Here is a 15,310-nt window from a genome sequence, read left to right as displayed (position 1 = left end):
CAAATAAATACTTTGCGTTTTATGTAAGCAGACTAAAATTACAATTCTCCAGATGTTGTCTTGTCAAGATTCTGCATAATAATAAAGCATCTTTACTCTAATAAACATATCATTTGCCTTCCTAATTGCTTGCTACACCTGCACGACAATTTTCCATGACATGTTTTCCTATATAGGATTCTAAAGTCATCCTGATCCTCAGGCTTACAGCTTTTCTGGCAAATTTATAAACTTTTTCTTTAGATTTACTACAATCTGTAAAATATACTGCAATGCATGACTGGAACCCATTTTACCTTTCTGCCTTGAATAATATAATTTTGTTGCAAATTACGTTACTGTGCATTATTTCTCAACTACTGCCATACCGTTAAAGTGTTTCCCAATCAACAACTGCCAAAAAATACTTCATTTTATAATATTCTTTGTTTGGATTGGACTGCATCACCCCTGAACTGCAAATTTCAAGCATTTTATGGTCATCCTCTGCACAGCATTTTGAATTATCCCTTTCCGATTGCATCATACTAAATTGAAAACAAACCACTCCCTTGTTGGTTTCTCAACCCACCCTTATGCATTCCAGGAATACATTCTCTACTTTGCTTATGCTACTTTGATTTACTTAGTTTTCACGTAGATTAAAATTCCCAATGCGCTACCTTTGGTACACGCAACTATAATTTCTTTTTTGTTAAAATACAATCCTTGACATCCAATGTTCCCTCAATTTTTTTTTACACCTGCACCGACCTAGCACAGCTCTGAGCGGGAAATTCTTAAACAACCTGAAAACTGCATGGCACTTTAACATTATATAAAAGAAAATTCCAGCTCTGCAGCAACAAAGGAAAGTTATAGAACACGGAAAAACTACAGCACAATACAGGCCCTTTGGCCCACAATTCCTTGCCGAACATGTACTTACTTTAGAATTTACCTAGGGTTACCTATAGTCCTCTATTTTTATAAGCTTTATGTACCTATCCAGGAGTCTCTTTTAAAAGACCCTATCGTATCCGCCTCCATCCCATCACCAGCAGCACATTCCACACACTCACACCACTCTGCATAAAAAACTTACCCAACATCTCCTCTGTACCCACTTCCAAGCACCTTAAAACTGTGCCCTTTACACAAGAGTAGTACAGCACAGAAAAAGGCTCTTAGGCCCAACTAGTCCGTGCTGAACCATTTAAACTGTCTAGTCCCATTGACCCATAACCATCCATACACCTGTTAACCATGTACCTATCCAAATTTATCTTAAACGTTGAAATTGAAATTGTATCCACCACTTGCGCTGGTAGATCATTCCACACACTCACCATCCTGAGTGAAGATTTCCCCAACATTCCCCTTAACCTTTCACCCTTAACCCATGACCTCAAGTTCTAGTCCCACCTAACCTCAGTGGAAAAAGTATGCTTGCATTCTCCTGATCTTTATACCCCTCATAATGTTAAATACCTCTATCAACTCCCCTCTCAATCTTCTACTTTCCAAGGAATAAAGTCCTAACCTATTCAATGTTAGTCCCCCAGACCCAGTAGAATTATATATTTTCTCTATACTCTTTCAACCTCATTTACATCTTTCCTGTAGGGAGGTGACCAAGACTGCACACAATCAATAATCTAAATTAGGCCTCGCCAATGTGTTTCATACTTCAACATAACATCCCATCTCCTGTACTCAATACTTTGTTTTATGAAGGCTAATGTGCCTAAAGCCAGTGATGCCACTTTCAACAAATTCTGGACCTGCTGGACAAAGATTCCTTCATTGTACCACATTCCTCATTGCCCTACTGTTCACCGTCTAAGACCTACCCTGGTTGGTCCTACCAAAGTGCAAAACTCCACATTTGTCTGCATTAAATTCCATCTGCCATTTTTCAGCTGGTCCAGATCCCACTGCAGGCTCCGATAGTCTTCCTCACTGTCCACTATACACCCAATCTTGGTATAATCCACAGGTTTACTGATCAGTTAACTACATTATTATCCAGATCACTGACATAGATGACAAACAACAACGGACAAAGTGCTAAACCCTGTGGCACTCCAGTCGTCACAGGCCTCCAAACAGAGGCAATCATCTACTCTACTTTCTAGCTTCTCCCACAAAGCTAATGTCTAATCCCATTTACAAACTCATCTTGAAAGCAAAGTAACAATCTTTATACACTATCTCATAGAATATCTTCTAATAAATTTTCCACAACTGATGTCAGATTCACTGGCCTATAATTTACTGGCTTATTTTTAGAGCCCTTCTTAAACAGCAGAACAACATTATCCACCCTCCAATCAATAGACAATAGACAATAGGTGCAGAAGTAGACCATTCGGCCCTTCGAGCCTGCACTGCCATTCTGAGATCATGGCTGATCATCTACTATCAATACCCGGTTCCTGCCTTGTCCCCATATCCCTTGATTCCCCTATCCATAAGATACCTATCTAGCTCCTTCTTGAAAGCATCCAGAGAATTGGCCTCCACTGCCTTCCGAGGCAATGCATTCCGGACCCCCACAACTCTCTGGGAGAAGAAGTTTTTCCTTAACTCTGTCCTAAATGACCTACCCCTTATTCTCAAACCATGCCCTCTGGTACTGGACTCTCCCAGCATCTGGAACATATTTCCTGCCTCAAGCACCTCACCTGTATAATTTAAATATCTCTGCTAAGGACCCTGCAATTTCTGCATTTGCCTCCCACAGGGTTTGAAAGAACACCTTGTCAGGCCCTGAGAATTTATCCACTCTAATTTGCCTCAAGGTAGTGAATACTTCTCCTCTGTAACCTGTATAGGGTCCATGAAGTTGATGTCACTTTGCCTCATTTTTATAGATTGTGTCAATTTCCTGAGTAAATCCAAATGCAAGAAGTTCATTTCAAGAATCCTCCCATCTCTTTTGTCTCCACGCATAATTACCACTCTGATCTTCCAGAGGGCCAATTTTATCCCTTGCTATCTTCATGCTCTTAATATATTTATCGAAGTCCTTGGGATTCTCCTTCACTTTACCTGATAGGGCAAGCTAATTGCTTCATTTAGTCCTCCTGATTTCTTTTGTAAGTGTTCTTTTGCATTTCCTACACTCCATAAAGACCTCATTTGTTCCTAACTGCCTATAGCTCCTATGTACCACCTCCTTTTTCTTAAACAATGCCTCAATATCACTTGAAACCCAATGTTCCCTAAACCTATTATCTTTACCTTTTATTCTGGTACACACAAGCTTTGTACTCTCAAAATTTCACTTTTGAAGGCCTCCCACTTACCAAGTATACCTTTGCCAATAAACTGCCTGTCCCAATCCACACTTGCCAGATCCTTTCTCCAATTTAGAATCTCAACCTGTGGACCAGACCTATCCTTTTGCATACTTACTTTGAAACTAATGGCATTATCACAAGATGTCACCTTCCCTGCCTCATTTCCTAATAAACACATCAAGTATTGCATACTATCTCGTTGGTACTTCTATGTATCGATTAAGGAAACTTCCCTGAAGACATTTATCAAGCTCTATCCCAACTAGTATAGGAGTCTCAGTTAATATGTGGAAGTTACCTACTATAACAACTTTAAGAGAAGAGACAGGAGGTCTACAAGAGAAAATTTAGACAGAGAGGTAGAGAACTGGAAAACAGGACCTCCAGGGTAACAATCTCAGGATTGCTGTCTATGCCACCCACCAGTAAAAGCAAGAATAGGATGACTTGGCAGATGAATTCATGGCTGAGGAACAGGTGCAGGGGCAGTATTTGAGGTTTATGGATCACTGGTATCTCTTCTGGGGAAGGCATGACTTATTAGGTTATGAGCAGAGGTACTGTTTAGTGAGATTGTCGAGAAGGACAGGTAGATGATAGTGGAAATTGCAATCAGTGCGTTGGGTTGTGGAGATAAGAAATTGGAAGGTGTGACGCTGTGGGTATCATGGAGTCATAGCTGAAACACAAATGTAGTTGGGAGCTTAATATCCAAGGATACTCAATCTATTGAAAGGACAGACAAGCAGGCAGAGGAGAGGTGGCTCTGCTGGTAAAAAATGAACCAAATCTTTAAAAAGATATGGTACAGGATCAGAAGATGTAGAATCCATGTAGGTAGAGATAAGAAACTGAAGGGTAAGATGACCTTGATGGGAATTATTTACATGCCTCCGAAGAGTAGCCAGAAGGTGGTTAACAAATTACAGCAGGAGATAGAAAAAACATGTTATGGGGGACTCCAATGTGCAGTTTGGTTGGGAAAATCAAGTTGGTCCTAGATTCCAAGAGACAGCTTTTTAAAGCAGCTTGTAGTGAAGCCCACTAGGGGATCAGCAATTCTGGATTGTGAGTTGAGTAATGAATCAGATACGATTAGGGAGCTGAAGGTAATGGAGCCCTTAGGAAACTGTGATGTTAGAATTCACCCTGCAATTTGAGAGGGACAGACTAAAGACAGACATATCTGTATTACAGTGAATTAGAGGCAGGAGAGAGAAGTTGGCCAAAGTTGAATGGAAGGGGGCACTAGCAAGGATGATAGCAGAGCAGCAGTGGCTGGAGTTTCTGGGAGCAATTCAGAAGGCACAGGAGAGATGCAGCTCAAGGAAGAGGAAGTATTCTAAAAGGCAGAATTGCACAGCCATGGCTGACAAAGGAAGTCAAATCCAACATAAAAGCAAAAGAATGGGTATATGTGGGAAATTAGAGGATTTGGAACCATAAGGGTGGAAAGATGATGAAAGATAAGGTAAGCTAGCCAATAGTATCAAAAACGATACCAAAAGATTTTTCAAATTATATAAACAATAAAAGAGAGGTACTGCTGGAAAATGAAGCTGGAGAGATAGTAATGGGGGACAAGGAAATGGTGAACAAATGGAGAAGTGTTTTGCATCAGTCTTCACTGTGGACGACACTAGGGGGCTGAAATGAGTGTAGTTGCTATTACTGGGGAGATGGTGTTTGAGAAACTGAAAGGTGTGAAGTCAAATAATTCACCTGGACCTAATTTTCTACACCTTTGGATTCTAAAAGAGTTATCTGAAGAGATTGTGGAGGCATTAGTAATGATTTTTCAAGAATCAATAGATTCTGGCATGGTTCCGGAGGACTGAAAAATTGCAAATGTCACTCTACTCTTCAAGAGAGAGGAAGGCAGAAGAAAGGAAATTATAGTTCAGTTAGCCTGATCTCAGTGGTTGGGAAGATGTTGGAGTCGATTCTTAAGGATGTGGTTTTGAGGTACTTAGAGATGCATGATAAAATAGGCCAAAATCACTATGGTTTTCTTGAGGGAAAATTTTGCCTGACAAATCTGTTGGAATTCTTTGAAGAAATAACAAGCAGGATATTGAAGGCTTTGGGCCTGCAGTCATTGGAACTTAGAAGAATGAGAGGGAATTTCACTGAAACCTATTAAAAGTTTAAAGGCTTAGATACAGTGCACATGAAGAGGTTGTTTTCTTTGGTGGGGAATCTCATTAAAGAGAGACATCCATTTAGAATAGAGATCAGGAGGAATTTCTTTACCCAGAGGGTGGTAAAATCTGAGGAATTTGTTGTGACAGGCAGAGGCCAGGTTACAGGGTACATTTAAGGTGGTTACAGTTGATAGGTTCTTGATTAATGAAAGGTTATGGAGATAAGGCAGGAGAATGGGGAGACAGGGAAATTGGTCAGCCATATAATGAAATAGCTGAGCATACTTGATTGGCCAAGTGGCCTAATTCTGCTCCTATGTCTTATGTTCTCATATTTCTTGCTACAGTCTGCAATCTCTGTACAGATTCTTTCCTCTAAATCTTTCAAACTATTGGATGTTCTATTATATAGCCCCATTAACGTGGTCATACTTTTCTTATTCCTCAGTTACACCCATAAAGCCTCACTGAGTTCACCTGTCTGTATCCTGACTGAGCACTGCAATGGCATTTACCTGACTAGTAATGCCACCCATCCCCCTTTAATCCTTACCACTGTGTCGGGTCTAAAACAACAAAAGCCTGGAATATTGAGCCGCCAGTCCTTTCCCTCTGCAACCGTCTAATGCCTACAGTAACTGCAAAGTGCAGAAACAAATATCACTGTGATGATTGTACACTCTAGTATCAATTGTTTGGTGACAATAAAGTATTTGTATTTGTATCATAATTCCACATGTTGATCTATGCCCTGAGTTTATGTAGCACAAAACATTAGCTACACAACGCTCAACCTTTTGATTTCCAACTTTATCTGTGGTCTTAACATCCCACAACCTCTCCACTATCTGTTCCAGCACTCTGGGTCCTGTCCCCCTGCAACTCTAAAATGCCTTCTTCTCACCCCCCCCCCCCCCCCCCCACCAGGCGTGCAGCACTAGCAAACCTTCCCACTAGAACATTAGTTACCCTGCAGTTTAGGTGCAAAGTGTCTTTTCTGTACAGGTCCCACCTTCCCTGTGAAACACTCTGGTTTCCTTGTTGCCAATCCTCCATCGATCTCACCTCAGGCTCCGTCAAATCACGGGCTTGCTCTGTGTTGAATCCTATGACCTCTCCAGCTTCTTCTCACTTCATCTCTAACAAAAGTCCAACCTTTGTGTTCCTCACCAGAGAAACTTCCCCTTAATCTGACCTTCCTAATTCAATGGCACACAATTCCCCTATCTCTTTATTCAACAGTAACCCAAAACATAAACTGAGAAACAAGCAGTTTGCACAGAACAGCACAAAATGAAATACAGAACAGCATAACAGTAAAACATTGCACCTGGAAGACAGACAAATGATTTAAAAAGTCCAAGGCCCTCCCTCCTTCACCAATTCATTAACCACATGTTAAACTCTGTGACCTTCCTATTTCGGGCTTCACTAGCACGTGTAGCAATGCTGAGATCACAACCCTGGAGGTCCTGCCCTTTAACATAGCACCTAACTCCCTGAACTCCCTATGTAGAACCTGATCACTCGTCCTATCCATGTCATTGGTACCTACATGGACCATAACCTCTAGCTGTTCACCTTCCCACTTCAGAATGCTGAAGACTATCTGAGATGTCTAGACCCTGACACCCAGGAGATAACATACCATCCTGGAATTTTGTTCTCGTCCGTAGAACCTCCTTTCCATTCCCCTAAAGAATCCCCTGTCACCACACCTCACCTCTTCTCCTCCTTTCATTCCCACAACAATAAACTTAAACACAAACAATTAAGAACATTATACCATGATCTCTTGAGCCAAGGTCCTTCCAAACAACTCCTGTCTACATTTGCTCACAGCAATTCCATTCCCCCATTTGCGATTTACTTTGTTTGTAACCTATTCGCCTCGCATTTCCTAATTCTACCACTTAATTACATGAGGGATAATTTTACAGTGGCCAATTGATCTGAAAATGAAGCATCTGAAGGAAATCAACTTGGTCACAGGGACAGTATCATAGATCAAGTTTCTTGGGTCACAGGAGCCAAGAGACAGTAACTCTACCAATTCTGCCACTGCGTTACCCAAAGTTTTATTCCAACCTTCTCTCTAGCCAAAGGTTAAAATGGTTTCTCCTCCTACTCTGTACTCGTTAGCATTGGATACAACCCTGAAGTAACAAACTTTAAGACCAGCTCTTCATTCGCTCACTAATCACCCTCTAGTTGGTTGACCTCAACTCTCCAGTGCAACAATGGGGTCACAACTTTTGGCCCTTTACCTTATCCCTTTAGATACCTTCAATGTTCAATGAGGTGTACAAATTCTTGATAGAATGGATACAGAGGTGATGTTTTATGGATAATGCCTCAAACCAGTCCACAGAGTCAGAATAGGGGATCAAATCAAGGCTAAGGCAAGAACAAATTTCCTCATCCAGTTCTATTTGCATTTATTTCTTTAACTCCTATTTAGAAACGTAGCATGACATCAGACACTTGAGATCCAACAAGCCTGTACTGCCCAGTAATACTATTATGACCAATTAGTCTACTAACCAGTACATCTCTGGAACGTGTGAAGGAACTGAAGCACTCAAGAGGAAACCTACATGGTCACAAGGAAAACGTGCAGACTCCTTAAAGACAGGGGTAGAATTGAATCCTAGTTACTGGCACTGCAGTGGTGTTTGGCTAACTGCTACGCTACAGTACCGCCCCAGTGTGCTCTGAGGTTTTGGAGTTCTCTACCTAATAGAATATGGAGGCTCAGTCACCAGGTATATTCAACACAAAGATGAAAGAATTTTAGGTATATAGAGAATCAATGGTACAAAGACGAGAATATCTGCCGATGCTGGAAATCCAAGCAACATATTGCAGGAACTCAGCATGCCAGGTATCATCTATGGAAAACAGCGAACAGCCGATGTTTTGGGCCAAGAATCTTCATCAGGACTCGTGAAGGGTCTCAACTTGAAACATCAACTGTTCACTCTTTTCCATTGATGCTGCCTGGCCTGCTGAGTTCGTCCAACATTTTGTGTGTGTGTGACATTCAGTTAGTGTAGAGCTGTGGTGCTGAAGTAAAAGATAAGCCATTAACTTCTTTAACTGCTAAGTCAGTAAAAGAAGTAAAATGGCCAACCCTTGCTCATTACAACATTTATCTCACTGTATAATGCTGATTTACAAAATCTGTAAGGAGTCAAATTGAAAGTTACCTTTATATGAATGTTTATGGAGTGCAAGAAATACCATCATTATTGCTTGCCTCAATGGGCACACAAGATTACCTTTAGCATCGTCAGAGCCTGAAGCAAGGAGCTTGGGATCCATTAGATTAAAATCCACACTCCAACATCGCTTTTCATGCTCCTATGATAGAAATGTACAACAGCCAAGTAAAAATAAGCTCAAACAAAGGATATAGTAACACTATTAAGAGATGTTATGGGCCAAATGATGATTTACAAGAATCCACAAATACTAGGTGCATTTAAAAAATACATCTAATTTATTTTGGGGTGCTTTTCTTCATCATATACTCCACTAATGTCTTAGTGGGGGAGTGGGATTGAGTGGGAGTGAAGTGAGAATGAAGTGAAAGGGATGAGGGAAGGGCCTAGGAGGCGATTGTTGAGAGAAGGTATTCAGTAGGGAGGAGGAGGCTGAGAAGTGATCAAACAGAGATGTACAAATTACAAGATAATAGAAAGCGCAGGCATCAGTAAGCTCTTCCCATACCAGAGATGTCTGTAATCAAAGTGTAGGTTTAAGACTGTAATGTATGGATCCATTTTTTTTTAGAGCAATGACTCCCCTCAGTACTACGTATAATCTGTTGTGTGCGCAGGTGCATTGGTCTGTTGACCACGCGTGCGCATTGCTCCCCCTCCCTACAAAGTGAATACATCAGTTAAGATCACCTCCCATGAGCATATTTCTTTTTTAATTGATATGTAGCTGTGCACAGACACAACAAATTGGTAACGAGTACGAACCTGAATGTCAGAAAGTATCACGAATTGCACCAACGGTTACGGGATGAAACAGCAAGGGGAAAGAGTTAAACAGTATGGAAGTCGTCGTGGACACTAACAAAGGGACACTTGAGTAAAGCATAGTACATAGTGAAAGATGCGCAGCTAGCAAAATTTAAAGTGAAAATAACATGGTAATGGCTTCAGTCGGGAAAGTTGACGAATTTTGATAGCGCTAACAAAGGCTGGGTGTCGTATATCTAAAGGATGAAACTGTATTGTAATGTGAAAAACTTGGAGGAGCAAAAGAAAGCTCCCATGCTTCTTGGCAGGTCTCTTGAAAAGACAGCAAACAAGACATTTGATGAAATTGCTACAATTTTACACAATCACTTGAGCCTTCAACAACTGGTAATAGCTGAGAGATACAGATTTTACAAAAGGAACTGGTCAAAGGATGGAAGCATTTCTGAACACATTGCAGAACCGTGCAAACTTTGGCAGTACTGTGACTTTAGAGATGGACTTTTTGATGCATTAAAGGATTGGTATGCATTGGTATGCATTGGTATGCATTGGTATGCATTGTCAAAGCACTCAAAGGAGGCTACTGGCAGAAAAAGACATAACCTTAGAACAGGCAATGACCATTATAATATCATTAAGAGATTGCAAAAAAGGATGCAGAACTACAGAAGAAGAGGTTAAAATGTGAAATGCACAAAATGTCCCTGAATGGTGCAAAAAGCCAAAGATGTTATCAATGTGGCAAATTCTCTCATGATGCAAATGACAGTTCAAAACAAGTTTGCAGGAAGTGTCACAGACAAGGCCACACAGAGAGTGTGCAAGGCAGACAAAATGCACTAACAAAGAGAAAAATCACATCGAGTGAAAAGTCTCACACACAAAACTAAGCAAATTCATAAAGCAACCAAATATGAAGCAGACAACACAGAGTCTGACAAAGGTGTGCTGTCATGTCTAGAACTGCATAGCATTACTGAAGCAGATCATATGGATCACAATAGATGTGTCTGATGTAAAACTGAAAATGGAGCTGGATACAGGTGAATTTTATGTATAATTACAGAGGCTGACTACGACAAACTGTTTTCTAAGCTCTCATTAGAGAAGACCTCAGTGATCCTAAAGACCTGCATGGGCAAAAAGGTGTTTCCCGAAGGCAAACTGAAAATAAATGTGAGGCCAAACACAGCAGTTAGAACTTTACATATTGAAAAGAGGCGGCCCATCACTTTCGGATGTGAATGGTTGAGAAAATTCCAACTAGACTGGCACTCAATCAAAGCTCTCAGTGCGACATCAACAGGCAACATTAGCTAGTTAATGCTAATGAAGTGTTTGAGAAGGGAATAGATTAACAGATTGAAAATTTGGCCATAAGCTGTTCAGGATGCCAAAAGGTTCAAAATGCACTCGACAGGCACTGTTACACCCGTGGGAGGAGCCGTCATCACCGTGGCAAAAAGTACACATTGACTTTGCTGGGCCATTCATGGACTCTATGTTTCTGATTGCTATGGATGCTCATTTGAAGTGGCCGGAGGTTATACCAATGAAGTCAACCATCTCAGTAAAGACCATCTCCACTCTGAAGTCAACATCAGCAAAGACTATCTTGCCAGAAATGGCTTACCAGAACAAACTGAGTGACAACGGACCACAATACATGTCAGAAGTCTGACTGCACACGATCAGACATTTCAAGTCAGTTCCTCACCACCCAGCAACGAATGGGTTAGATGAAAAGTTTATCCAAACCTTTAAGTAGTCTATTAAAGCTATGAACAAGGAGGGCATTTCTCTACAGCACAAGGTGGACTTTTTGTGTCTCAGAACTCTGTTCATGCAACATCAAATCAAACACTTGCAATGCTGTTCATAAGCAGGAATCTGAGATCTTGTATAGACCTCCTGAAACCTGACCTACAGACGGAAGTGCAGAATAAGCAGTTCAGCCAGTTGGCAAGTGAAGCAGCAAGGAGTTTCAGGATTGGATAGGAAGCCCTAGTGCATGATTACCAAGAAGACAAGTGGACACCCGGTAGGATAGCTACAAGAACTGGATCACTGATGTACATAGTGGATGCTGGCAATCATACATAGAGACGTCATGTGGACCAGACACTGGATGCTCAATCGAAGAACACAACTGAGTCAACTGCATCCAACGAGATGGACACATTAACAGCCACCAGACTTGCCTCTCAGGTGATGATCATGTCACCGACAGCAACGTGGCACCTGCCAAACCCGATGCTACTCCCCAGTCCAGAGGCGCTATCCTGAAAGAAACAGTGTGCCACCTAAAAGCCTGAATCTTTAGAATAGTGAAGTCAGTAATGGGCCACATTTCTGAAAGCATGTTTATTTGCAATACAGTTTATGAAAGGGAAATTGAATGTTTTATACACATACAAGTTTTATGTTGCATTAATCTAAAGGGCGAGGAAGTGTAATGTATGGATTTATTTCTTTTAGAGCAATGATCCCCCTCAGCACTACACATGACCTGTTGTCTGCACATATACATTGCTCTGTTGTCTATGTATGTGCATTGCTCCCTCTCTTTCTCTCACACTGCCATGTGAATACACCAGTTAAAGCTGCTTTCCACATGCAAACTTTTAATTAATTGACACATCAAAGACAATGACCAAGAGGGAATAGAAGGAAAAATTTCACACAGACTGTTGGAGTTTGCAATGCACAGTCTGAGAGTGCTGGAAGCAAGTGCAGACATTTTATGTGGCAGTACCTAGAAATCATGAGGAACTAAGAGGGAGCTACAAAGCCAATGAGAAGTAGGTATAGAAGGACAGACATACTGAAGCAGTCATTTTAAAATTGGCTATTTCAGAGGTTGGAGTCCTGCAGTTGAAGTAAAAGTGCAGATTTAATTCCATGAAAATAATCATATCTCAATCTGTTCATTACAACATCTTGCAAAACTATGCTCAAATGCATAACTGGAAGGGCCCCAATTAGAAAAGAGAAAACCATAGTGTTCTCTTTTCTTAAGAGAAGGGACTGGTATAAAGGATAATAAAGGAGAGTTTTATGTTCCTCCTGAAGGATGTGGGAGATCAAGGACATTTCCACTGTTGATGGTGACTACATTAGGACGCCCACAGTAGCGCAACAGTTAGCACAACATATTACAACTTGGGGCAAGAAACTCAAGAGTTCATTCCAGTGCCAGCTGTAAAGAGCCTGTATGTCCTCCCTGTGGAAAGCATGAGTTTTCCCCAGGTGTTCCGGTTTCCTCCTACAGTCCAAAGATATTACCAGGTAGGTTAATTCATTATTGTCAATTGTCCTGTTATCAGGTTAGGGTTCATTGGGATTGTCAGGGGTTGCTGGGGTGGCATGGCTTGAAGGGCCAGAAGGGCCCACTCCATGAAGTAGTGCTAAATAAATAAAGAATGTGCAGTTGTAACCACTCCCATTAGACCACTAAGCACTTGGACTTGCTGAATATCCAGGATGCAGTAAATAAATGTGCAAGATAGGTGACTTCTAGACAGGGCAGCAAGAGAAGGCACATCCTACCTCAAACAGGTATGCAGTGTTGCATGTATATTTTTTTTCTGGTGGGAGGAATGAGTGGCATCAAGGAATGTGTGTTTTATACACACAAGGAAAAGACTAAGAGTGGGAGGGTGATTGTGTTTGGTAATTCTATTGTAAGGTGGGCTGACAGGTGCTTTTGTGGCTGCAAATTAAACTACACAATGGTTTGCTACTTCCCTGGTGCTAATGTTAAGGATGTCTGGGCATTTAAAGGGGGAGGGTGAATAGCCAAAGGTTATAGCATATGTTGGTATCAATGACATAAGAAGGGATGAGATCCTGCAAAACAAGTTGAGGGAGTTAAGTAGCTGGTGCAGAGTATCCAAGTGGTGGCTCCCTTCAAAAACAAGTATATTGTTTTGGAAACTGTTGGGGTAGGGGAAACAACCTACTGGGGGAAGACACAGCAACTAGTTCTGGTTCTGTGGGTGAGAGGGAAGGTGGGGGGAGAAGAGTGCAGTACAGGTGAGGGATTCCATAGTTATGAGCAGCAGACAGGAGATCTTCTGGACACAAAAGAGACACCCAGGTGGTATGTTGCCTCTCAAGTTCCAGGGTCAAGGATGTTTCAGATCAGGTCAACAGCATTCTAAAAGGAGAGAGTGAGCAGCCAGAAGTTGAGGCACATATTGGTACCAACATAGGCAGGAAAAAGGAGGAGGCCATGAAGAGAAAATATCTGGAGTTAAGTAGAAAGCCATAAAGCAGGGTGGTAATCTCTGGACTGCTACCTGTGCCACGCACCAGTGAGGGCAAGAATATGATGATTTGGAAGATGAATCGAGGAACTGGTGCAAGGTTTCAGATTTCTGTATCATTAGCATCTCTTCTAGGGAAGATATGACCTCCTCAAAAAGGATGGGCTACACCTAAACACAATATCCTTCTGGGCAGCATTGCTACAGCTGTTTTGGGGGTAGGGGTCAGATGGAGTTTAAATTAATTTAGTAGGGGCGGGAACTGGAGTGATAGGGCTGAGGATGGGGTAGTTGGTATACAAGAAGACACAGTGTGTTGTGTGACAGTAAGGACAGGCAGATAAAAAAGCAAAATTGCAGTCAGTAAAAAACGATGAATATATGACTGAAGGTGTTATATTTTAATGCATGCAGTATATGCACAGTTAGAGATTGGCAGGTATAACGTGGGCACCTCTGGTTGGTGGCCAAAAGAATAGGTGGGAGCTTAAACATCCAAGGTTACATATTCTATCAAAAGGACAGGTAGGCAGGCCAGGGTGGGGGAATACTCTATTGGTAAAAAAAATGAAAACAAATCATTGGAAAGAAGTGGCATAGGATCTTTGGATGTAGAATCGTTTTGAATAGAGTTAAGGAAATGAAAGGGTAAAAAGACCTCCAAAAAGTAATCAGGATACAAATTACAAGGGGAGACAGAAAAGGCATGCACAAAAAGCACAATGTTAAACAGTCATAAGGGTTTTCAATATGCAAGTAGATTGGGAAAATCTGGTTGCTGCTGAATTCTAAGAGAGAGAATTCATAGAATGCCTACAAGATGGCTTTTTAAGAGTAGCTTGTGGTTGAACCCCAGAGGAGAAGCAATTCTGGATTGGCTGTTGTATAATGAGTCAGATTTGATTAGCGAGCTCAAGTTAAAGGAACCCCTAGGAGGGAGTGACCACAATATGATAGATTTCACCCTGCAGTTTGAGAGGGAGAAGCGACAGTCAGATGTATCACTATTACAGAATAAAGGGAATTACAGAGGCATGAGAGAGGAACTGGCTGAAGTAAATTGACACAAAGGTTGGGAGTGTTGTGAATAGTGTGGAGGGCTGTCAGAGGTTACAGCGGGGCATCGACAGGATGCAAAACTGGACTAAGAAGTGGCAGATGGAGTTCAACCCAGATAAGTTCATTTTATAGGTCAAAAATGATGGTAGAATATAGTATTAATGGTAAGACTCTTAGCAGTGTGGAGGATCAGAGGGATTTTAGGGTCTGAGTCCATAGGACATTCAAAGCTGCTGCACAGATTGACTGCGTAGTTAAGAAGTCATACGGTACATTGGCCTTGATCAACCATGGGATTGAGTTCAAGAGCTGAGAGGTGATGTTATAGTTATACTGGACCCTGGTCAGACCCCACTTGGAGTACTGAGCTCAGTTCTGGTCACCTCACTACAGAATGTGGAAACTATAGAAAAGGTGCAGAGGAGATTTACAAGGATGTTGCCTGGATTGGGGAGCAGGCCTTATGAGAATAGGTTGAGTGAACTTGGCTTTTTCTCCTATGAATGACGGAGGATGAAAGGTGACCTGATAGAGGTGTATAAGATGATTAGAGGCATTGA

The 15,310-nt window shown here is 41.5% G+C and overlaps 1 protein-coding gene across 4 annotated transcripts in view; it reads right to left on the bottom strand.

Moving 5' to 3' along the window:
• Positions 1-15,310, bottom strand: part of cop1 (COP1 E3 ubiquitin ligase) — a 158,671-nt gene that overhangs the window by 27,341 nt on the left and 116,020 nt on the right. For all 4 annotated transcript variants that reach the window (XM_073063745.1, XM_073063746.1, XM_073063747.1 and 1 more), the window contains one exon: positions 8,710-8,791. In XM_073063745.1, the coding sequence (XP_072919846.1) occupies positions 8,710-8,791 (82 nt within the window). The remainder of the gene's footprint in view (positions 1-8,709; positions 8,792-15,310) is intronic.

The sequence above is a fragment of the Hemitrygon akajei genome, chromosome 12, assembly GCF_048418815.1.
Source record: "Hemitrygon akajei chromosome 12, sHemAka1.3, whole genome shotgun sequence".
Classification (NCBI taxonomy): domain Eukaryota; kingdom Metazoa; phylum Chordata; class Chondrichthyes; order Myliobatiformes; family Dasyatidae; genus Hemitrygon; species Hemitrygon akajei.
Note: the sequence above shows the minus strand (reverse complement) of the source record. Positions and strands in the feature narration are given on the sequence as shown.